This window comes from Oryza sativa, chromosome 3 (genome assembly GCF_034140825.1).
Source record: "Oryza sativa Japonica Group chromosome 3, ASM3414082v1".
Taxonomy (NCBI): domain Eukaryota; kingdom Viridiplantae; phylum Streptophyta; class Magnoliopsida; order Poales; family Poaceae; genus Oryza; species Oryza sativa.
The window spans coordinates 17,035,813-17,058,759 of record NC_089037.1 but is presented as its reverse complement, the minus strand read 5'-3'; the positions used below and the strand labels follow the sequence as shown (position 1 = coordinate 17,058,759).

The window sequence follows — 22,947 nt, the reverse complement described above, 5'->3', positions numbered from 1 at the left end:
CCGCCATGGATTAACGTTGGCAACTTGGCCCGCACAACCACAAGTTGATGATTATTTTTTAGGGGGTTTTGGATCCACCGGCAAAATTTTTTTCCCATTACATTCAACGTTTGAACACATATACGGAATATTAAATATTAAAAAAAATCAATTACACAGTTCGGTTTACGTGTAAATTACGAGACGAATCTTTTAAGCCTAATTGCGCCATGATCTGACAATATGGTGCTACAGTAAACATTTCCTAATGATGAATTAATTAGGCTTAATAAATTCGTCTCGCAGTGTACACGTGGATTATGTAATTTGTTTTATTATTAGTCTATGTTTAATACTTTAAATATGTGTCCATATATCTGATGTGATCCAGTAATTTTTTTTTGCCTGTGCAACTAAACACAGCCTTAGTCCACAAATAACACAACTACTCTACTCTGTTAGTACTTCTTCCGTTTCAGGTTATAAGTGTTTTGACTTTGGTTTGTTTTAAGTTTGACTAAGTTTATAAGTTTATAGAGGAATATAGTAATATTTATATTACCAAATTAGTTATATCAAATTAATAATTAAATATATTTTATAATTAATTTATTTTGGGTTAAAAATATTACTATTTCTTTCTATAAACTTGGTTAAATTTGAAGCAGCTTGACTTTGACCAAAGTCAAAATATCTTATAACCTGAAACGGAGGGAGTACTATACTACCTCCCTCCCAATATAACTGCAGTTATGGGTTTTCGTGTCCAATATTTAACCGTCCGTCTAATTTAAAAAATTTATGAAAACTTTTTTAAAAAAAGTTTGTTCTATCACTTAATAATAACAAAAATACTAATCATAATTTTCTTAAATAAGACGGACGGTTAAACGTTGGACAAGGAAACCCATAATTATACTTATATTCTGATGGAGATAGTAAATCTGAACCGTGTATAGATTTATATACTATATTAATTTATTTTAGAACGAATGGGTACTAGCTACCTCATCTATGTGCACGTGAAACCTGATAAATTACTCATTTGTAAGAACCGGAGCTATCTTCTTCACCATCTATTCTCAATTTTTACTCTCTCGTTTTTTACACGTACACTTTCTGAACTGCTAAACACGGTGATTTTTTTTTCAAAAATAAAGTATGATTTTAAAGTATGTACCGCGTAAGCAAATCTTGATCAGAGTCCAATTTGCTTTATTTCACTGGAATGCGCTAGTTTAACACTGAACTAACTAACAAACATAATAGATTTAACCAGGTTCAAGCCTTTGAAGGATAACAACCCTACTCATGCTTTCTCGATTGAGCTGTAGAAGTTTATACCAAGCCCAATGCTATCACTGTTGAAAGTGTATAAAATTGATTGAGCGGAAATTAACACAAGAATTTAACACAAGAATGTAGGAAATGAATGAGCGGAATCTTTTATTGATCAATACGGTACAATATATAGATGGGGAAGGGGTGGCAACCGGAGACGCGATGGTTGGGAAGAGGCGCGGTTGCCTTCGGTTGTGATCCATCCTTTTATATGGATGAGATCACCCTGTTGTTTCATAACACTCCCCCTTTATCGAATCCAGCTTTGATCATTGCTCTTTCATTGTTCCAGATATCTGTAAATTAAGATAATCTTAGAAATAATTATAGTTACATCACGTAAAACTCCTCGAAAACCCAGTGGGAAAAATAAGGAGAGAATCGTGATATATATTATTGACTATTTTAGATCTATGAGTAAAGCTCATAGTATGATCCAAAATAGTATAATGTCTACAATTATCATTTAGTAAAAACCCCAGTGGGGAAAAGCCAAATGATAAGACATATAAGCTTATATTGATATTACCTCGTTAAAAAGTTTGGATGAGAAAACCTAAAGGGTAAAACTCATACAAAGGAAAAAGAGTATAATATGACGAAAATAGGTTATTTTCCAGAGGAAGATACTCCCCCTGAATCCTGCAAATGTTTAAGTCGTCTCATACCAATTCCTTCGACACATTTAAAGAATGTGGAGTATGGTAGAGATTTTGTGAATAAATCAGCAAGATTATCACATGACTTAGTTTGCAAGATGTTTATCTCTCCATGTTGCTGAAGCTCATGAGGATAAAATAATTTGGGAGCAATATGCTTAGTGATGTTGCTCTTAATATAACCAGTTTCCATCTAAACAACACAAGCGCCATTATCTTCATAGATAATGGTAGGTGATTCCAATGAACCAATACTACAAGATGTTAATATGTGGTTAACCATACTGCGAAGCCATACACATTCACGTGATGCCTTATATAATGCAATTATTTCAGAATGATTTGTGGAAGTGGCTACTAGAGTCTGTTTAGAAGACTTCCATGAAATAGCAGTTCCACCTTGTAAAAATACGAATCCTGTTTGTGATCTGGTGTTGTGGGGATCAGATAGATAGCCAGCATCAGTATACCCAATTAAAGTCGAATCCTGATTCTTTTTAAAGAAAAGTCCAAGATCTCTTGTGCCATTAAGATATCGAAAGACATTCTTAACTCCAGTCCAATGGCGTTTGGTAGGAGCAGCGCTGTATCTTGCTAATAGTTTTACCGAGAAAGCAATATCTGGCCTCGTACTATTTGCAAAGTACATAAGTGCGCCAATAGCACTAAGATATGGAAAATCAGGTCCAAGTACATCCTCACCATCTTCTTTTGGTCTAAACGGATCTTTCTCCACGTCTAGAGATCGAACCACCATAGGGGTTTTGGAAGGATATGACTTGTCCATATTAAATTTTTCCAAAATTTTCTAGGTATATGCACTTTGGTGCACAAGGATTCTAGAAGGTAAATGCTCAAGTTGTAGACCTAAGCAAAATTTGGTTTGACCCAAATCCTTCATCTCAAATTCCGTCTTTAAATGATGACGTGCTTCATTAATATCTTGTGTATTGCCAATGATGTTGAGATCATCGACATATACCGAGATAATACAAAATCCTGTGGGGGACTTTTTGATAAAGATGCACGGGCAATCATCGTTTTTAGTGTATCCCTTTAGTGAAAGGAACTCACTTAATCGGTTGTACCACATCCTGCCCGATTGTTTTAAGCCATAAAGTGACTTCTGCAACTTAACACAATACATGTTATGATTTACCTTCTGATTCGGGATGTCGATTCCATCAGGAACCTTCATGTAAATATCATAATCAAGTGACCCATAAAGATATGCTGTCACTACGTCCATCAACTGCATAAATAGACGATTTTGTACTGCCAATGATATTAAATATCGGAAAGTTATACCACTCATAACTGGAGAGTAAGTTTCGTTGAAATCAACGCCAGGTTTTTGCGTAAAACCTTGTGCTACAAGCCTTGCTTTATATCTCACCACCTCGTTGTTTTCATTCCGTTTCTAGACGAAAACCCATTTGTATCCCACAGGAAAGATACCATGAGGAGTAGGCATTACAGCCGAGAATACATCTCTTTTGTAAAGCGAGGCTAATTCTGCGTCAATTGCGTCCTTCCATTTGTTCCAGTCAGAGCGCTTTTGGCACTCTTTTATAGACCTAGGTTCTGGATCAACTTGGAGGCAATCAGCAATTTGTTCAGAAAAAATTAATGTCGACAATTGTAGCTCTTCTATCAAAAAATTCTCCAGTTTCAGAGTAGTTGATGGCAATTTCATAAACCCTTATAGACTCATCGTGATTTCCCGAAACAATGTGCCTATAGTCTTCCGAATTCCTAGTCTCAGCATTGTGCACCACCGAGCTAGGTTGCAGACTATCACGATCTGCTTGATATATAGTATCAATTTGGTGTGTACCAACAAAAGGTTGGTTTGCATTTACCGTCTTTCTTTGCTTATAAGCAATTGTTTCTCACTGAGTGGCCATACTTCTTCCTCTCTTTTTAGTGAGTGGAAGTTGAGTGGTTTTATTTGGTACCTCCACTCTTTCTGGCGCATTCTTAGCGGGAATGAAAGATTTAGTCACACCTTTATAATTGGTAAATGCATCTGGTAGGTTATTTGCAAGTCTTTGCAAATGTATAATTTTCTGAACTTGAAGTTCAGTTTCAGTAGTACGTGGGTCTGAGGCGGGAATACCTTGGACATCCCAATCAATTTCCTGGCATTCTTTCTGGTACTTGAAGTCTCTCCCTAATGCCGGGAAATGTTCCTCATCAAAGATAGAGTCAGCGAACCGGGCAGTAAATAGATCACCTGTTAAGGGTTCTAAATACTTTATGATCGATGGAGATTTGAATCCCACATAGATCCCCACTTTCCTGTGTGGGCCCATAGCAGTACGCTGTGGTGGTGAGATCAGTATGTATACAGCACAACCGAACTTTTGCAAATGGGAAATACTTGGAGGATTTCCACGTACTAACTGCATTGGGGAAGTTTCATGATATGCAGTTGGTCGTAGTTGGACAAGGTCAGCAGCGTGCAGAACTGCATGACCCCAACACGACGAAGGTAATTTGCAATTCATCAATAATGGTCAAGCAATAAGCTTAATTCTTTTGATCAATGATTCAGCCAAACCATTTGTGTGTGGATATATCGAACATAGTGCTGAACCTGAATTCCCAATGCCATACAATAATCATCGAAAGCATGGGATGTAAATTCGGCAGCATTGTCCATACGGATTAATTGAATCCTATGTTTAGGGTAATTTGCCTTCAGCCTTATAATTTGAGACATTAATTTGGCAAAGGCATGGTTTCGTGTCGATAGAAGACACACATGAGACCATCTAGTAGATGCGTCAATCAAAACCATAAAGTACCTGAACGGTCCAGATCTTGGCACAATAAGGCAACAGATATCTCCTTGAATGCGTTCAAGGAATTTAAGTGGTTCGGCTCTAATTTTGAGATAAGATGGTCTCAAAATCAGTTTCCCAGTAGCACATGCAGTGCATACGAAATCAGAGGATTTGGGAAATTTGTCAGTGATCAAATGATGACCAATAGAGTTGTCAATAATTTTTCTCATCATCCCGATACCGGGGTGCCCAAGTCGATCATGCCAAGTGTGGAATGCATCAACATTTTGAAAAATTACTTTGTACGCAACATGTGCAATGGGCTTAATGTATGTATAGTTCAATCCCGATGTGAGAGATGGAATTTTCTCGCAAATGCGTTTGCCATATCCGTTTTGTTTGGTTAAGAGAAGAAATTCTTCTCGATTATCCATATGGGTTTCAATGTGAAACCCATTTTGACAGATATCTTTGTAACTTAGTAGGGTACGGGTTGAATCATGATACAATAAAGCATCCTCGATTGTAATTTGTGTACCCATTGGGAGTGTAATAATTGCTCGTCCTGAGCCAACTATCACAGTATCGCGCCCAGCGATAGTCAAAACTTTGCCTTCTCTCTTTTTGAGAGTTTGAAAGTCTTTGATCTCCTAAAGTATAGAGTTTGTGGTACCACTGTCCACAAGACATAATTCCTCTCCAATCGGAGCGATATCATTAGACATCTATAATGAAAGAAGAATTGCTTGATTAAGAATTCTTTATCCAATATAAACACATACATACAATAATTAAAACATCAAATACATAGTATGACGTTTACATATGTTAAAAGTACATACTCTAATGACTAGCAAGCCATACAACCTTACAATATAAGAGAGTTCGTACTTATCTACTTATTACAACCAATATTGTTTGGCAAACTTATAGGATATCAATATACTGTTTCAATGCAAGCACACTGAGATAAGAGCAGCTTCATCTCCAAGTGGGACGCACCAAGATCATTGCAAATCTCCAAGTGGGTCCGTTGAGCAGTATTTGATGAACATATCGTCTATCACAGAGAGTGGAGCGACATCTTCTGGGAGAACATTGAGGTTGCTCTCTGGTTCAACAGGAGCCTGGTGAGAACTTGCAACCTCAGGGCGCTCTTCATGTGTAAGATTGAAGTGGGCTTCAAATCTTGGGTTCTCAGAAGACTTTTTGTCCTTGAGGGATTTTTGGTACAAGAGAACAAGATGTTTCGGGATGCGGCAGTCTTTAGCGACATGAGTGTCAGATCCACACCTGTTGCAATGCTTGTTGCCATTGCTACGAGGTTGTGGTGCCTAACCCTTCCCTTTTCCTTTCTTTCGACCCTTGAATTTGCGCCTGTTGTTGTTGCGTATGCGCTTTCTAGTCAGATTCTTAGGATTATTCGAAGAATTTTCTTTGAATCCTTTCTTATTCTCAGCATTATTCTGTACATTGAAGTGCACCTCAGGCAGTGAAGCAGAGCCCGGTTGGCACTGTTGGGCATTCTTTAAAGAAAGCTAATGGTGTCTTTCTGCCTGAGTCAATGTATGTATAAGCAGAGAATGTTTCTGGAAATTGTTAGCGCGATACTGTTGAGTTAATAACTTGTCCTCCGGAAGCATAGTTGATAGAGTTTTCTCTATCTTCTCTGCCTCCGTTGGCTCTTGTTCGCAAAACTTCAACCTGGAACAATGTTATGAACAGCATGGTTGTATTCTGCCATAGTTTTAAAGTCCTGTAGGCATAAATGAACCCACTCATAATTAGCCTCAGGCCAAATGAGTTCCTTTTGCTGATCATAACGCTCTTTTAGAGCTTTCCAAAGGTTGAGAGGGCTCGTCTCTAACATGTATTCATGTTTGAGATCCTTGTGAATGTAGAGTCTCAAAAGAAAAAGGGCTGTATTGAGCTTCCTGGGCTCAATTTCCGGGTCCCCATCATTGGGTTCCTCAATTGTATTTAAAATCCCACGAGAGGCAAAATTGATTTTGATATCAGAAGCCCAGATGGGATAGTTAGTCCCATCGAGGGTGAGTTCGTCGAACTCTTTTGTTGCCATGTCCCTACAATCATGGTTAACATTATCAATTTACAGAGGTAAATTAATAAAAACATGATATTAAGGTTGTAATCTCAATGCGAAATGTAAGACTTCATATTTTGTAATGTTTCGAAAAAAAATGCAGGTAATAGACCTGACAATTTGAGTTAGAATTCGAAATTAGGTGGCACAATGTGGATAATCTCCAAGTAATTAAATAGTGGAGTAGATCTCTTAATAGTGGGCAAGTTATACTTGCTGCCTAAAACACGGTCTCCAGGCAAATATATTCTGTTGAATATACCGTAACCAAAGTTTAGGACTCCACTACCTTGTGCTCAACCAAAATTCAAATAATCTCATTTTTCAAAACTTATTCTTGGAAAATAACACATGTGGGTAATCATCGTGAGATATAGACCTCTGTGAGATGGGCGAGGTGCTCGCTGCCTAGGTTATGACCAGTGCGGCCAATTTGTAGGACTCCATCAGGTAATCATCTCAAAATGTAGACCACTTGATGATGGGCGAGATACTCGCTGCCTAAGTTATGGTCGATATGACCAAAGTATAGGACTCCATCGACATGTGTTTAATTTCCAAGTCAAAGTGTGAAGTGAAACATGCATTAAATCCTCCAATAATTATGTTGTACATAATTAAGAGAATTTGCTAAATCAAAGTACAAAATTTATAGAATTTTGTAAATTAATAAAGCGAGAAAGTAGAGCGTGTCTTGAAATAATATGCAAAAGGCATGTTATTAAGACAACAAATAAATTTAGTGAAACAGGGTATTTAAATAAACACCTATGTTAATAAACACATAACATAAGTGGTCTACACACTACAAGAAATATGCTTTGTAGAGACATTTTTCTAGTACTATATAGAGACACTTTTCAAATGCCTTTACAATACTATAGAGGCATTTTAAAAAATGTCTAATAAGTGCCTTATGGTGAATTGTCTCTACAAACGAAGAGGCATTTTATAAAATGTCTATAAGGTGGTAGAGGCATTTTCTAGAGACATTAAATTGTACCACAACCATATGAAACCAATATGAAAATGAGAATAAAATATTTTCTCTTATTTTTGCCAATCCTTGAACTCATGATCTCTTGAACAAATCATTCTTTTCTTCAAGGCACTAACCAACTCAACCCCATGTCATTCATTGTATATGTTTATGCCTTAAGTTACTTATATTTAGCCATTTATTATACTTTTATTGTAAGAAGTGTCTCTACAGAGTTTAAAGTGTCTCAAGCAAATGACTTTACATGTTAGATACATTTTAAAGTGCCGAAAGAATGTCTCTACAAGATAAAATCTAATAAAATGTGCTGAGAATATTTTTAAAGTGTCTCTAGAGTAAAAATTTTCTAGACAATTTTGAAAGTGCCTCTATAAAGTGTCTCTACGCTATAAAACTCTTGATCTTAGAGGCAATTTGTAAAATGCCACTACAAAAGTGTCTTTATATAATGTTTTTGTTGTAGTGACAGGACCATTACTGCCGCCACGGCCGCCCCTCCGTCCGCCGGCGGTTGGCCGGCCGGATTAGGCCGACGGCTCCCGATCCTTGTCGGAGTCGGAAGCCGGCCGTGCCCGGACGCCATTCCCCGGCACCCTGTTAGGGAGTGTACGGCTAGGAAAGCCATGGGGAACGGCAATGAAGGTGTGGCGGAGGCCGGGACGGCGAGCGGCGGCTTCATCGGCGTGACGACGAGACGAGGACGGATTGAAGAAGGGCGGCTCCCCCGTGCGCGCAGCCAGGGTACCGGTCCGGCCAGACCCCAGTGGCGCGGGAGTGGGGGAACGGCGTTGGCGTTGGCGTCGGCTTGGTGTCGGTGGAGGTGGTGGAGGAGCGGTTGATGGTGGCGGCAGCGACTCCATCTCCGGGGGAAGATCGCATGGCTCGCCGGGCAGTGTCACCACTGCAGTCCATCCGTGGTAGGCACAGTACTGCACCCCCTGCACAAGGATCCGGCGAGGTGCTTCGGTAACCGAAGGCGGAGGAGGAGGCGCGACAGGGACGGGCGGGGGAACCACAACCGGAGTTGCAGTCACACGGCGGCGAGGGTAGTGGCGGCGGCCACCAACCCTAGCCCTGCCTCCGCGGGATCCCCGGTGTGTGCTCCTCATCGGTCGACGAAGAAGATAGCGGAGCCGGCGTGGGTGCTGATGGCGAGGGAGGCCGAGAACGGCATCCATGATCCAATGAAAGGTAGGCATCGTACCTTCTCTGTTGATTCTTCTATTCACTTTTCTGTTAGATCAAAAGTGATGTTTCTTTCTTCTTTCACTTCGCGATCTTCGCGAGAGCGAAAGTGCTGATAACGTGTTGAAAGTGTATAAAATTGATTGAGCGAGAGAGATTGAGAGAGAGAATTTAACACAAGAATGTAGGGAATGAATGAGCGGAATCCTTTATTGATCAATGCGGTACAATATATAGATGGGGAAGGGGTGGCAACCGGAGACACGATGGTTGGGAACCATCGCGTCCGTTGCTAAGGAGCGCCTATCCATCCTTTTATATGGATGAGATCACCCTGTTGTTTTGTAACAATCACAACGTAGACATACATCATTGCCTGCAAGGTTAGAGGTGGCAATTTCCAGTTAAGGGTGGAGACCCGTCCCTACGGGGCCGGGGTCGGGTCTAATTATCCACTCGTGAAGTAATCGGGGTAGGGCCATGTTCTTGAGTTGGGCTGCGGGTGAGTTTGCAGTTTCACTCACGGGTGAACCAAGGGGTCCGAAAATGCAAAATAAAAAAACCAATTAATAACCCATTTCAAATGAAAGCCCACTGGGCCCAACTCATTGGAGCACTTATACATCACAAGTAACCATAGATCAACTCAGTCCCTGATCGTTCCCCACCCCCGTGCGTTTTCATGGGCTTCTCGCGATTTATGAGTCCTGACGCCGCCCTCTCACATCGCCCCTATCACTCCTGACACTCCAGCTCGCACATGGTTCCGCTAGTGGGAATCACCGCTTCTCAGTTCGTCTCTTCTCGTCGCAGGAAGCATCTCCCAGTTCACCGCCATGAGCTCTACAATTGGAGTTCGTTCGACCTTCTCTCAAGTGTCTATCGCACCCTTGTGTTCCAGCTTGTCAGCTAGCCGGTAGATACCTTCGATCTCCTCTCCCTCCATCCTAAAAGCGGCGGCCGGTGTTGGTGGATTGCCTCATATTCTTAGTTTTGGTTGTCTTCCCCTACGGGGCCCCGGCCAGGGGTGAGAGCAACTTTGCCTCTAAGTTGGAGTTCAGGGTCAGGAGCAGGTCAGGAGCGTGTTCTGGCCCTACCCTCCCTAACTCGCCCCATGGCCACCCCTATGCACGGTTGCTACTGTCAGGCCCTCTGTTCGCAGGTCATTCCTTCCTGAGATGCTAAGCAAACCCGACTCGAGCCTATCACTAAAGTGACCGTAACTTTCTCTCGATAGAACCTTTCTCTAGACAGAACAGGTTGGTCGGAGAGAGATGGCTACGGAACGCATGATTCACCAAATTTAGACCATTCGATCAATATTGGTCATCAAGATTTTTCTTCCAGCCCTGAATGCGAGTAGAGAAATTAAAGAGCAGCTATCCAAAGAGTTCAGACCACACTGTCGTCCCTTCAGCTTCGGTAGTTAAACTACAACACCATCACTTTATTGTTCTTTCACCCTTCACTTACACGGTAATTACTATCTCTGCCCGGCCTCTTCCATCCACAACGATTCTCATCTCCATGCCCATTTGGTCATTTGTGGAGCTAATGGGTGAACTAATTGTCTTAGCTTATTTTTCCATGATGGCATTCACAGTTCAGTACAAAGGAGGTGGAGAAGGTTCGTCTCTCATTTGCAATAGTCCATATTGTAGCATCTATATTTTTTAGTTGTATATTGCTGGTTTGGTTATGATTTTTATCATTATTTTTTTGCCATTTTTATGCAGAATTGCAGGAAGAATCATTTTCGGTTTGTTGGCAGCATTTGACTGTTGCAATGCAGAATTTGTTCTGATCTGCCCGTGCCTCTCATTGTTATGATTCATGTTAGATTATACTGAATTGTTCATTTTTGCACTATCTATCCTCACTCCTCATTGCATACTGCATAGGTGACGAAGCTCAAAAAATTTTCATTAGTTAAGTCATGTTGTCCTCTGCGCTCACAGAATTATTTGTATCATTAATGTTAGTTTCTTCTCTCTTGGTTCTTTTAAAGTGCGTTGATTTGAAAACTTTGGTGAAATCGATCGAGGTAAGATCAGGGAATAAATTGCAGGAATTTTAATTATTATTATCTTTATGACTTTCCATTATAAATGTATGTTTTCTCTCTTACTCCCTCAATCCCATAATATAAGATGCGGTCAAAGTTGGCACGGTATCCAAAACTAATCTTTAGCTTATAATTTCTCATATACTATAAGGTTTGTAGCAATAAAATTATAACCATACACTACTACGAAAACCATCTTTCGTGGCGGCCATTTTAGATTTTCGCTGGCGGAATTTGGAGCCGCCACAAAGAAAAGGCCAGGGGATATCAAGATCTTCGCTGGTGGTGGAGGGAGGAGGAGAGGGTAGATTTGGAGGGAGGAGGAGGAACGAGAGGATAAGGACTGGTAGGTGGATAAGAAGTGGTGGGTGCTGATTTTTAAATGGGCGGTGATATTTTTAAGAGCGTGATTTTTTTCAAGGGCGGTGCTCTTTAGTACCTGCGCAGCGAAAATCCGTTTTTCGCTGGTGGTAGGTTAAGAAGTCCGCCAGGAAAAAACGGGTTATTTTGCAAGCGGATTTCTTAAGCAACCGCCAACGAAAATGTATTTTCACTAGCGGTCCTAAACTCATCGCTAGCGAAAATGGATTTTCCCTAGCGGTCCTAAACCCTCTATCCCTCGTTAGAATTTCACAAGCGGATTTCTAATATGACCACCAGCAAAAAAAAAAAAATAGGGTACCGCCATGAAAAATTGTTTTTTATAGTGATATGAAAGTAAATTTAAATCTCATTCTAATGATATAATTTTTAACAAATAAAATTTATTTTATATTATATATAAGTGTTGGTCAAATGTTTTAAAGTTTGAATCTTGAAATATATGCCCGCCTTATATTATGGCATGGAGGGAGTAGTGATTACATCAAAATAGGTTGTGTATCTTTTATGGTTAAGCAGACTCCTATTCAATAAAAAAAAAGCAAAGTCCATTAATAAATAGTTTATTTTGTTAAATAGGAAGTGAAGGAGAACACAATGATACAACTTAGCCAGCATTGTGTTCAAACCTACCATACTATTGGACAAAAGTATTGGAACAAGCTTAATATACTTCTAGTAGCAACTTAAGTTAGATCTTTCCATGTTAATTGAGTTGACCACAATTACAATAATCATTTGTTTTCATTACAAAACAGTCTCCTAAAGAGATCCGCGATAAGACGACAGTCCGTGGAAATCAATTTTTCACGGGCGAGCAGTGACCAAGGACCCAATGTATTTTAAAACATGGATCTTATTTTATACTTCCTATGAAGTAAAAGGGGTGTTGAGTCTGTTGACAAAATTGTATTTTATTTTATGGTGGATGCCAATTATGAACCGGTAGGGATCGACGTTTCTATATGGGTGTTGAAATTGAATCACTTTGTCATAAACTCAACTATGTTTTTCAGTTTGCACACACATGCCCTTTCAACAAAAGAAAAGATATAAGAAGAGAAGAAAAGAGAAGCAAACAACACGTCGATGATCGATCGGGGCAGCATACTCGGATCTACTCCGGTCCAGAGAAAAAGAAAAACGAACGCATGATCGCAGCAGCAAGCAAATCCGTACAAAGCAAAAGAACAGAGGTAGTGCGCAAAGAGGTTGGTTTGGTCGACCTGGTCGGCAGAGTTGCGGAGCAGGAAGTCCCTGTCCGCGGCGGCGAGGATGGTGGCAATGCCGCCGCCGCCGTCGTCGGTGGAGGTCGAGACCTCCGCCATCCGGTTGTGCGGGGAAGCGCTGTGACTGCGACTGCGAGTGCGAGCAAGCAGGGGGCGGAGGGAGTGGTGCGGAGTGGGGGATGAGGAGCGGAGGCGGAGGCGGAGGGAGTAGTGCGTTTGGTTGGGTCGGCGGAAGGAAAGGTGGCGCCGAACCGCCGCGGCAGCGAAGCCGTGGGTGTCGTCGTCGTCGCCGCCAGTTACGTGACCGGCCGAGAGCCGGCCGGCCAACTGCGCCTGCTTCGTCCTTAGCATGCCCGAGAATTTGGGAGATACTCCAAAGGCCTTTGGTGTTTTGGCTTGCATTATTGTCAAGCTCAAGCCCGTTTTATTATACGGCTCCTTGATTTCTTTAGAAAATCCGCGCATGGCGATCGATCACCACACCTCCCACGCGCCAATCATGTGGGAACTGAACTGGGAAGGGCATCCTGCTGCACGCCTCAATGTCAACGGCATACGCAACTTTTATTTATGTGTAAAATTCAGAGGGACTACTAGTCTATACATTTGTCCATAGATTTTGGACATGGATTTTCATCCCTCGAGAGAATATCCACTCGTTGTTTGCATGTCATCTAAATAGTTATTAAAATATAGAAAAAATAACAGGATAGATTAAAATGTAATATATCACTCCACAAACATACAAGACCAAATTCAACTTCTACAAGTTGCAACAAAAAGAACAAATTAAATTGAAAATAGTTATCGTACATTCGCAGCTATATTTAACTGAAAATAGTTATTTTTATTATAACTTGTAGAAGTTAAATTTAAACTTATATGTTCGTGGAGTAATATATTTCATATTAATCTATGTTGCCAATTTTTTTAAAATTTTTTGATGACTATTTAGGTGGCACGAAACGAGGGTATATCCCCTCTAGGGATGAAATCACTTTCCCATAAATTTTTATAAACTTGAAAGGAACTCTCTCTTTCCTTAATAAAATGCACATTTCTTTTTTTTTAATACAATCATAAAATGCATGATCATCCAGTACACAATTTTAATTTACAGAGCGCAACATATGCATCGTCGGTAGCTTGTCATGGGCGCGTGCAATTTCCTGGAAGATTATTTGGCTAAGGTTAAGGTCAAGTCTTCCTTTCTTTTATTTTGTTTGCTTCCACGATAAACGGCGCCAGGAAGGCGGTATATTCTGCATTATATGCTCGCTTACAATTTCCTGAGTTTGTGGCTGTACAATTGCTCCTATGGAGCAAGTACCAAGCTATTCTACATTACCAAGATACTACTCCCTCCGTATTTTTAACGTATAACGCCGTTGACTTTTTAACCAACGTTTGACCATTCGTCTTATTCAAATTTTTTTATACAAATATAAAAATACTTATGTCATACTTAAAGAACATTCGATGATAAATCAAGTCACAATAAAATAAATGATAATTACATAATTTTGTTAATAAGACAAAAGGTCAAACGTTTATTAAAAAGTCAACGACGTCATAAATTAAAATACGGATGGAGTACATGCATACATGTACGTGGGAGTATATTATTCAGTATATCTTATAGTACTGGTAACCACTACATCCATCCATTTAAACAGAACTTTTAGGATTACCCATATATATATTTATTCTTAAATGTTTTTTTTAACAGAGGGTGTATATATTCCATGACTCCAACAACGGGAGGCCCCTGCCACCTGCCTCCTTAGAACAAGATCAATAATGATGTCGACTGTTGGCTCCAATCTATTGTCATGCCATTTAATCGACAACTAATATATAATACGATAACTATAGGCAACACTTCATTCGTTTTAAGGGAAAATTGGTTCTGTAGTATCAAAAATTTACGACTTCGCACTCAAAGGTTGCAGTTCACTTTAATAGCATTAAAAGTTACCCTCCATTTCTCTATTTAGCATTCCATCCAAAAATCTGTTAGCTTTCATGACTTCAAAGATGGTAAAATTACCATATTCCTATGAGAAATTTCTCATAGGAATTTGGTACTTCTACGGTCATTGAGAAAGGATCTTGATATCAAAACTGCTGTAACACTAAGCAGATCAAGATACTTAATTACTACTAATCTGAAATTATCCTCGCATATGGTTTTGCACACAATAATCCAAGCTCTGGTCACAACCAATGTTGATCACCACAAATACCAATCCATTGTAAGCAACGCCATATCTATTACTCACAACATGATTCACATCCCAACATTCAGGTACGCTTCAACCGTCAGAAGATAATATAATAACCAGTGAAAGAACAACTCTCTTAGGCCTTCGGGTTTGCCCTTAACGCCGATGGCTTGGAGTGCTCCAAATCCACTTGTGAGGAGATCATGCCAGTCGTCATCATCTCTAGTGAGCAAAGGTGCAAGATTGGTGAGCCCATATGGTAGTGATTGCAATTTAAGAACGAAATTTCTGAAATTTAGTCCCCCACTGGCAACCACATATCTCATCCGAAATTTTTCCTCTTTTTTTCAAAATTTTGTGAATTAGGTCAAAACTTATTCAGATTCATTAATTTTTTTTCAAAATTTCAAATTGTTTCGGACAAAAAATAGTACCGAAATTTCAGAAATCTGTTTTTTTTTTAAAAAAAAACCTACGTGTCAGTGTCGGTCATGATCCAAACCCCTGATGAGCGATTTTGAAAGGTTGGTTGTGTTCTCTTTGCCCACTGATGGTGGATCTTCGAGGGGAAGTTGTGCTCTGCCTGCTTTGTCATGAATGCCTCATTCAGATACCCACCTTAGCTCTATCCTCTACAGCTTGCCATGGATCCATCATGTCCACTGCTATCAACATCACCTAAACTAGCATGGTGGCCCGCGCAAATTGCGCGGCTAGTATTATTATATTTTTTACACATAATAGTATATATGTTTTCTCAATGTATTATTCAAATATATTAAAATGACAATATAATTTTAAATTTTGTACTAACTTTACAAAACTACTAATGTTTAATATTCATATTGTATTTTATATACGTGTTAGTTATAAATTATTTTTAATATCAAATTTTAGTTATTTCTAAATTATATGCCTATATGGACTCTAGACTCGTCTTTCAATATTTCTTATTTTTTGGTTCCGAATTTTCGTTATCTGTAAATTGTATTTCTATATAGACTCTAGGTGCTTTTCTTCCAATATTATTTTTTTAATTCTGAATTTTTATTATTTTTAATTGTATTTCTATGTGGACTCCAAACTCATCTTTTAATATTATTTAATTTTTAATTTCGAATTTCAGTTACTTCTAAATTGTATTCCTATATTGACTTTAGACTCTTATTCCCATGTTTTTTAATTTTAAATTTTAGTTATTTATAAATTGTATTTTTATACGGACTCTAAACTCTACTTTAATTTTATTATATTTATTCCGAATTTTAGTTAGTTTTAAATTCCTATATGTACTCTATACTCTACCTCTATTATTCCTTATTTTTAATTCTGAATTTCTATTATTTATTAATTGTATTTCTATATAGACTCTAACTCTTCTTCTAATATTCTTTATTTTTAATTCCGATTTTCAGTTATTTACAAATTGTATTTCTATATGGACTCTAGTCTCCTCTTACAATGTTTCTTATTTTTTAATTCCGAATTTCAACTATTTCTAAATTGTATTTTTATATGGACTTTGTTTTCTTTTTCTCCGATTAATATAAGAATTTTTAGACCGTGAGAGCGAACGTGGAGGCTCCTTTTTCTATTTCTTTAATAAGTTAATATAGATAGATTTCTGACTGCTCTAAGATCTATTACTCACAACATGATTCAAGATACCCAATTACCAATCCGGACTCATACTTACATATGGTTTTGGTTTGCACATAATAATGAATAATCCAAAGCTCTGGTCTCAACTAATGTTCATCAACACAAATACCAATGTACCAGCAACCCCAATACCACTACTTTGTAAACAAAACCATATTTATTACTCACTACATAATTCTCTAATTTCACATCCAAACATCCAGGCACGCTTAAATCAGCAGTAGATAACCAGTGGAAGAACAAGTCTCTTTTAGGCCTTCCTGCAAACGCCTCCCTCGCATGCTGGGTCAGCCTCAGCCTCAGCCTCGTCATCGCCCTTCTTCTCCTCCTCCTTCCCCAGCGCGCACTTGGGGTGCAGGTCGAAGTCACACTCCCTGCACCTGTACGACCACGAGCTGCCCATCTCGTCGCATCCATCACAGCCATACGTGGTGCAGCGAGTCAGCACGAGCTCATGCTCATCGTGCAGCTCGTGCTTCAGCTTCCCGGGCCACCCCTTCGCCATCTCGTCGATCTTCCTCTCCATCTCCAGGAGCCTCTCCTCCGTGAACGGGAACGCGTCGGCGCCGTGGGCCGTCAGCGGGGTCTTGGCGTCCCTGGCCACCGTCCTCCCGTCGGCGCCGATGGCGACGAGCGAAGGGATCCCGCGGACTCTGAAGGTCTTGCTCAGGTGCTGCTTCCTCTCGTCACCCAGGGGAAGAGCGAGCCATGGCATGCCGGAGAAGAACTCGTCGTAGGAGCTCTGGTCTCGATCGCTGGAGATGAAGATGATCTCGAAGTCGTTGTGCTTCTCCTTGATCTTGTTGTACTCGTCGACAAGTTTAGGCAGGAAGGCTCGGCATGGTCCGCACCATTTAGCTGAGAAGTAGAGGAGGACAGTCTTCCCAACAAGTTCTGATACAGGAACCTTCGCATTGAAATAGCAGATGTTAATCTTCATCAGGTACTAATCACAAATTTAGAGGTAAACAACATGTCCAACTGTAGGCAAAAACCACTGCAAGAATATCCCAAGCTGCCAGTATAAATTAACATCTCCTTTTGGACTAGAATATTCCTTTCATACCTATATTCACCACCATGACAAATTGCGCTCTATCAAAACATAGTTGGGAAAAGGGTGATAGAGTGTGCCTGATGACTTCAAGCAACAAAATTGGATGTTTTCATATTCATTTAAACTAAGCAATGAAGGACAGTATATATTTACTCCAATGCTGTAACAAGCATAATTTGCTCGAGTTACTTCATAAAGGTATTACCTTGCATACAATTTTCCAAGTGGAAAAAAGAGAGGATATTTTAGTCTATGTAACCAAGCTTAACTAACACATACCTTTGCTCCATCTTTTCCAAGCACAAAGTCCAAATCACCAATGACCAGAAGGGACTCCAAGGTCTGTAACTCTGCTTTAGCCTTTGCCTTCTCAGCAAGAATTTCCATCTTCTCTGCAGTGAAAGGAAACCCTTCCCATGCATCTTGACCATGCTCATCAATTATGTCAGCAACATTGTTGTTCAGTGTCTTCCCATCAGGACCAATCAGGACAAGTGTAGGCAGGCCTCTAAGCTCAAAATAACGAGCCAGCTTCTCACCCATCTTGTCTTCCTGAGGGATGGCAAGCCAAGGCATGCCTGCAAAACTCTCATTGGATAATTCCTCATCACTGTCCAAGGATACAGCTACAACTTCAAATTTCTCCCCTACTTCTTTGAGTTTCTCATAAAATTTAGCAAGCAATGAGGTAAATTGGACTACTGGGCCATAGCCATTCACCACAAAGCACAAACCAACGTACTTGCCCTCAAGGTCAGAGATGGGTACCTAGGAAGAATCAACAGTAGGAAAACTGCTAAGAATGTCTGTATCTGCAAAATCATGTAAAAGGACAATACAGAATTGCCATTACCCTATCTCCCTTGTTCGAAAGTAAGTAGTCGCGGGTGGGTGTACCAAGCACACTTTGAACAGTTTGATTATCCTTAGCTGCCTTTTCCTGTTCCTTCAATTCATTGATCCTCTCTGTTGTAAAAGGGTAAGCTTCTGTACCATGCACAGTCACAAGCTCAACTCCATCTTCCGTATAAACTTCACCAGATGTTGCATTAAGGATGACGAGGTGTGGAATGCCTCTCACCTTAAAGCGCTTATTGAGTTTGGCACGGCATTCGGAGTCCGAGAAAGGGACTGCCAACCATGGCATCTTTGCAAAGTATGCATCGAATGCCTCTTGATCCTTATCCCCTGAAACAAAGACAACCTCGAAGTTCTTTCCCTGGGAGACCAGCTCATTGTATGCTTCAATAAGCTTAGGCGTGAAGCGCCTGCATGGTGGGCACCATGAGGCCGAGAAGTAGAGGGCAACGGTGCTTGCCTCGATGCTGCTGATCTTCACCTGCAGGACAATAAGGCCTTCAGGTAAGGTAACACATCTATCTACCTATCTATCTATACCTATACTAACCGTTGATTAGATTAGTCATAAAATTTGAACCGTAGATCCATTATAATTTAACGTATTGAGATAATCTTTCTTTTAGTTTTGTAATTTTGTGGGCCCATCAATCCGTAGAGACGCAGTTGTTTGGGACTTCCTGTTGATCTCATCTTATCACTACCAATAAGATCATCACCAAATCAATATCACACAAGCATGGGACGTCGGCTGTAATGGGATCGAGACGATGCTCCAGCTCTCCCCCCCACACCCCCGGCTGCTACTTCGCAAGTGTCGGTCTTGCCACAACAGATGGGATTTTGGCAATCACGCTTCAATCTGTCTCTACTTTAACATGAGGTAATCAACTTAATCAATTGTTGCTTAGTATTCTTAGTAATGCATCCATGTTAAAAAACATTAACCACTATATTTTCCATCCAAGGCACGATTTGTGAGTAGCGATATCAAAAACAACTGTAGATAGAAAACTTTTGCGCTTCTTCATTTTGATTTATATATCAAAATTCATTTGGTTTACCATTAGAAGCACTAGCTACCGTCTAATTCAGTAATTTATTTCCTTGCCGTACTTTGCATACTCTATAGATATGCACGATTAAGGCCATTAACCACCACATGCAAGATTTTCAATTATCTCTATCATTTAAATTTTCGCTTGTGTATTTTTTATAACACATTTGATAATAAGTGCTACAGTTGAAATTAACTATATATATATATGTACGAATTCATCATTCATTACTTTTGGTTTCTTAAAGACTGATAATTTCAAAATTCATAATTAATAAATATGAATCTAAATCAATCTTATGCTCTTGATATATTTTTTCATTAATTCAATCCAAAATTTAAAATTAATAGTTAGCAAGTTATATGGACTCTTCATCCGATCTAAACCGCTATTTTTGTTTTTTTAAAAAAAAACTAATGTGAACAAATTCAACAATTGGCTCTCTATATCAAGATAGATTGACCAAACATCAATTAGATTGAATATATTATGACAATACTACCTCCGTCCCAAAATAAGTGCAGCCGTGGAAATCCGTGTCCAACATTTGACCGTCTGTCTTATTTGAAAAATTTATAAAATAAATAAAATAAATTAGTCATACGTAAAGTACTATTCATGTTTTAGCTTCTAATAACGATAAAGATACTAATCATAAAAAAAATTTAAATAAGACGAATGATCAAACGTTGGATATGAACAATGCAAAAACTGCACTTATTTTGGGACGAAGGGAGTAGATCTTACATGGATTTTGTGTCAAATAAAACATACAAGTGAAAACTAATATCTTGACTCATTTTATTATTCTTTAATCTAATTCTGAATTTGAAATTATTAACTGCATGTTCTAATTGAATTGTGCAGTTTTTTCTTTGAAGAGCATATAAGCACATCTCTCTAATTGAGGCATCGGCTCTTTGTTTAATCCAAACAGTTGTAATTTAGAAAATAACCAATACGTTCAACATGTAGTTAAAGTTCAGTATTTATAATACCAATAGTAATAGCCCGTGGAACGCACGGGTCAACGTCTAGTTGAACAAATTTGGCATGACCACTATTTAGGGAAGTCCATTTTACCCCTCCAACTCTTCACTTTGTATAAACTACACCCTCTAACTTTAAGCCGAGTATTTGACACCTCAACTTTCAGTATGTTCACTTTATCCCCTTGAGCAGTTTACAGCCAGTTTACACTTACGTGGCGCTGGTGTGACAGTCCATTCAGAAGATAAAAATACAAAGAAATTAGGGCCACAAATTCAGTGCCTAGCCACCTCTTCTTCTTCAGCTCTCCCCTTTCTAAAAAATGGCGAACATTAGGGAAGGATCTAATATCAAATAATTAGGAGGGGTAAGACTTCTAACCTAGGTCGTCTAGCCCACCACCTTGTGGAGCTAGTCAGTAAGCCGGAGGACCCCTAGGTGTTTCTCATCTCTCCCCTTTCTCTCCTTCATCTTTCTCTCTCTTTCTATCCCTATGGTGTTTTCGCATAATTTGGCATATGTTATGATCTCACAGATATATTTTTTATGTGCTTAGTGGAATCGACCTATGCCACTTCCTTAACTTTGTGTGTTTGTAATGAACTCAACAGTATTTTTTTTACACCAAATCTTTTCCAACAAAAGAGAGAGAAGAGAAGAACGACTTTTCCCTTTTATTTGACTACTGTTTGTGGCAAGAAAATACTAGACCAAGTACTGGAATAGTACTATGCACTACACCAGTACACCCCCAATCCATATTGCAAGGTGTTCTATTGATCATGTTTGTAGAAAAATAATTAACATTTATGCCACCTAATAAATACATAATCGAAGACAAATTTTAGGGTGTATTTAAGAAATAATTTGTATTGTAGATATTGGTCGTGGTGGAAGTTGGAGAAGTTTAACTTAGGACAAAGTAAAACACCTTTTAGTAGTCCCTCCATCTCAATTTAAAATTCAACCCTTTAAATATTTTTTGACCAATAAATATTTTAGTTTATTATTTGATGAAAATAGTATCATTGGATTGCTATTTAAATTTATTTTTATATGATGGTGATTTTTTTTGCTACAAATATAATAGTATACAAGAAATTTAACGTCAAAAAACAGTTTTGAAGATTGTGCCAAGTTTAACTGTGCCTTATTGAGCGCGACGGAGACGGATGAGTACGATGAGTATGAAATGGAGGGAGAAAAACAAACAGTAAAGGGTTCAGCTGCCAGCTAGTACTCGAGTAGTAGTAAAAAAGCAAGTCAGAAATCACTGGTATCACCGAACTGTAAACTTTAATAAACGCAAGTTGGAATTTGTTCACCGCAACGATGTACTAGTCCTATGTCGAAGACCGACCGCGGGACTAAAAGTAATTAATTACCTTCTCATGGCTCATCTCAATTGCGCAGCACCGCACCGCAGCTCGCGTTGCTGGCAATTAGGTGCAGAGACGATCGGGGTCAAGAGAGAGAAACAAAACGCACAATCGCAGCAGGAACTAGCTAGCAAATCCGTAGACCGTAGGACCAAAAACAGAGAGGGATAGAGAGAGAGAGAGGGTGCAGGGGGCAAACAAAACCTGGTCGGCGGAGTTGCGGAGGAGGAAGTCCCTGCCGTCGGCGGCGAGGACGGTGGCGATGCCAGCGGCGTCCGCCATCCGGGAGCGTATAGTGTAGGACTAGTACTAGTAGTAGCGAGGGAGTGGGCAAGTGGTGGCCGGTCTGGTGGAGTGGAGTGGAAGGATCGGGGATCATGAGATGGGGTTTATTTATAGCCGCCGGCCGGCCGCTGGTGCGCGGAAGCGACGATGGGTTTGGGTGTCGTCGCCGTTTTTACTGCTTCTGCTTGGGCCATGTTTAGATCCCACCCTAGAAATTTTGTCACATCAAACATTTAACACCTGTGTAAAGTATTAAATATAGACTAAAAAATAATTAATTGCACATATTACGATTAATTTGCGAGATGAATATTTTAAGCCTAATTGTCTATGATTTGACATTGTGGTGTTATAGTAACCATTTGCTAATGCCAGATTAATTAGGCTTAATAAATTTGTTTTATGATTTATTGACGGATTATGTGATTAGTATTTTTATTAGTGCTTGAATACTCTATACGACCCCCTATATAATACCCGATGTAACACGACAAAACTTTACACCCTGATATAAGCACCCCCTTGCTTAGCATGCAAGATTGCTAGCTACCCAGCATATCATTATTAATTTAACTTCTAACGTTTCTTTTCTTAGGGCATGTTTGAATAATTTGCTGTGGCAAATTTTTTTTTGACAAAAGTTTTAGTGGCAAAAGATTTGGCATTGAAGTTTTCTTAGTTGGTGTTTAAATGTATGGTAA

The 22,947-nt window shown here is 39.4% G+C and overlaps 1 protein-coding gene and 1 non-coding gene across 4 annotated transcripts; both read right to left on the bottom strand.

Moving 5' to 3' along the window:
• Window positions 1-1,401: 1,401 nt before the first annotated feature.
• LOC9267474 (uncharacterized) lies at window positions 1,402-13,257 on the bottom strand. Its single transcript, XR_010740212.1, has 2 exons — window positions 12,730-13,257; window positions 1,402-1,616 (listed from the first exon to the last, which is right to left on the bottom strand). It is a non-coding gene; the product is annotated as an uncharacterized protein (transcript).
• Window positions 13,258-16,522: 3,265 nt separating this feature from the next.
• LOC4333075 (probable nucleoredoxin 1-1) lies at window positions 16,523-22,326 on the bottom strand. 3 transcript variants are annotated; one of them, NM_001417815.1, is made up of 5 exons: window positions 22,166-22,326; window positions 20,095-20,151; window positions 18,530-19,015; window positions 17,956-18,444; window positions 16,523-17,526 (listed from the first exon to the last, which is right to left on the bottom strand). In NM_001417815.1, exons 1-5 carry the CDS (start codon window positions 22,241-22,243, stop codon window positions 16,870-16,872), a joined length of 1,767 nt encoding a protein of 588 aa, NP_001404744.1. In that variant the 5' UTR covers window positions 22,244-22,326; the 3' UTR covers window positions 16,523-16,869. The 3 variants fall into 3 exon arrangements, with proteins under 3 accessions (NP_001404744.1, NP_001404745.1, XP_025879445.1); XM_026023660.2 differs by lacking the exon at window positions 20,095-20,151 and adding an exon at window positions 21,968-22,017 and having other exon boundaries at window positions 16,601-17,526; window positions 22,166-22,322; NM_001417816.1 differs by lacking the exon at window positions 20,095-20,151.
• Between the last annotated feature and the right edge of the window lie 621 nt (window positions 22,327-22,947).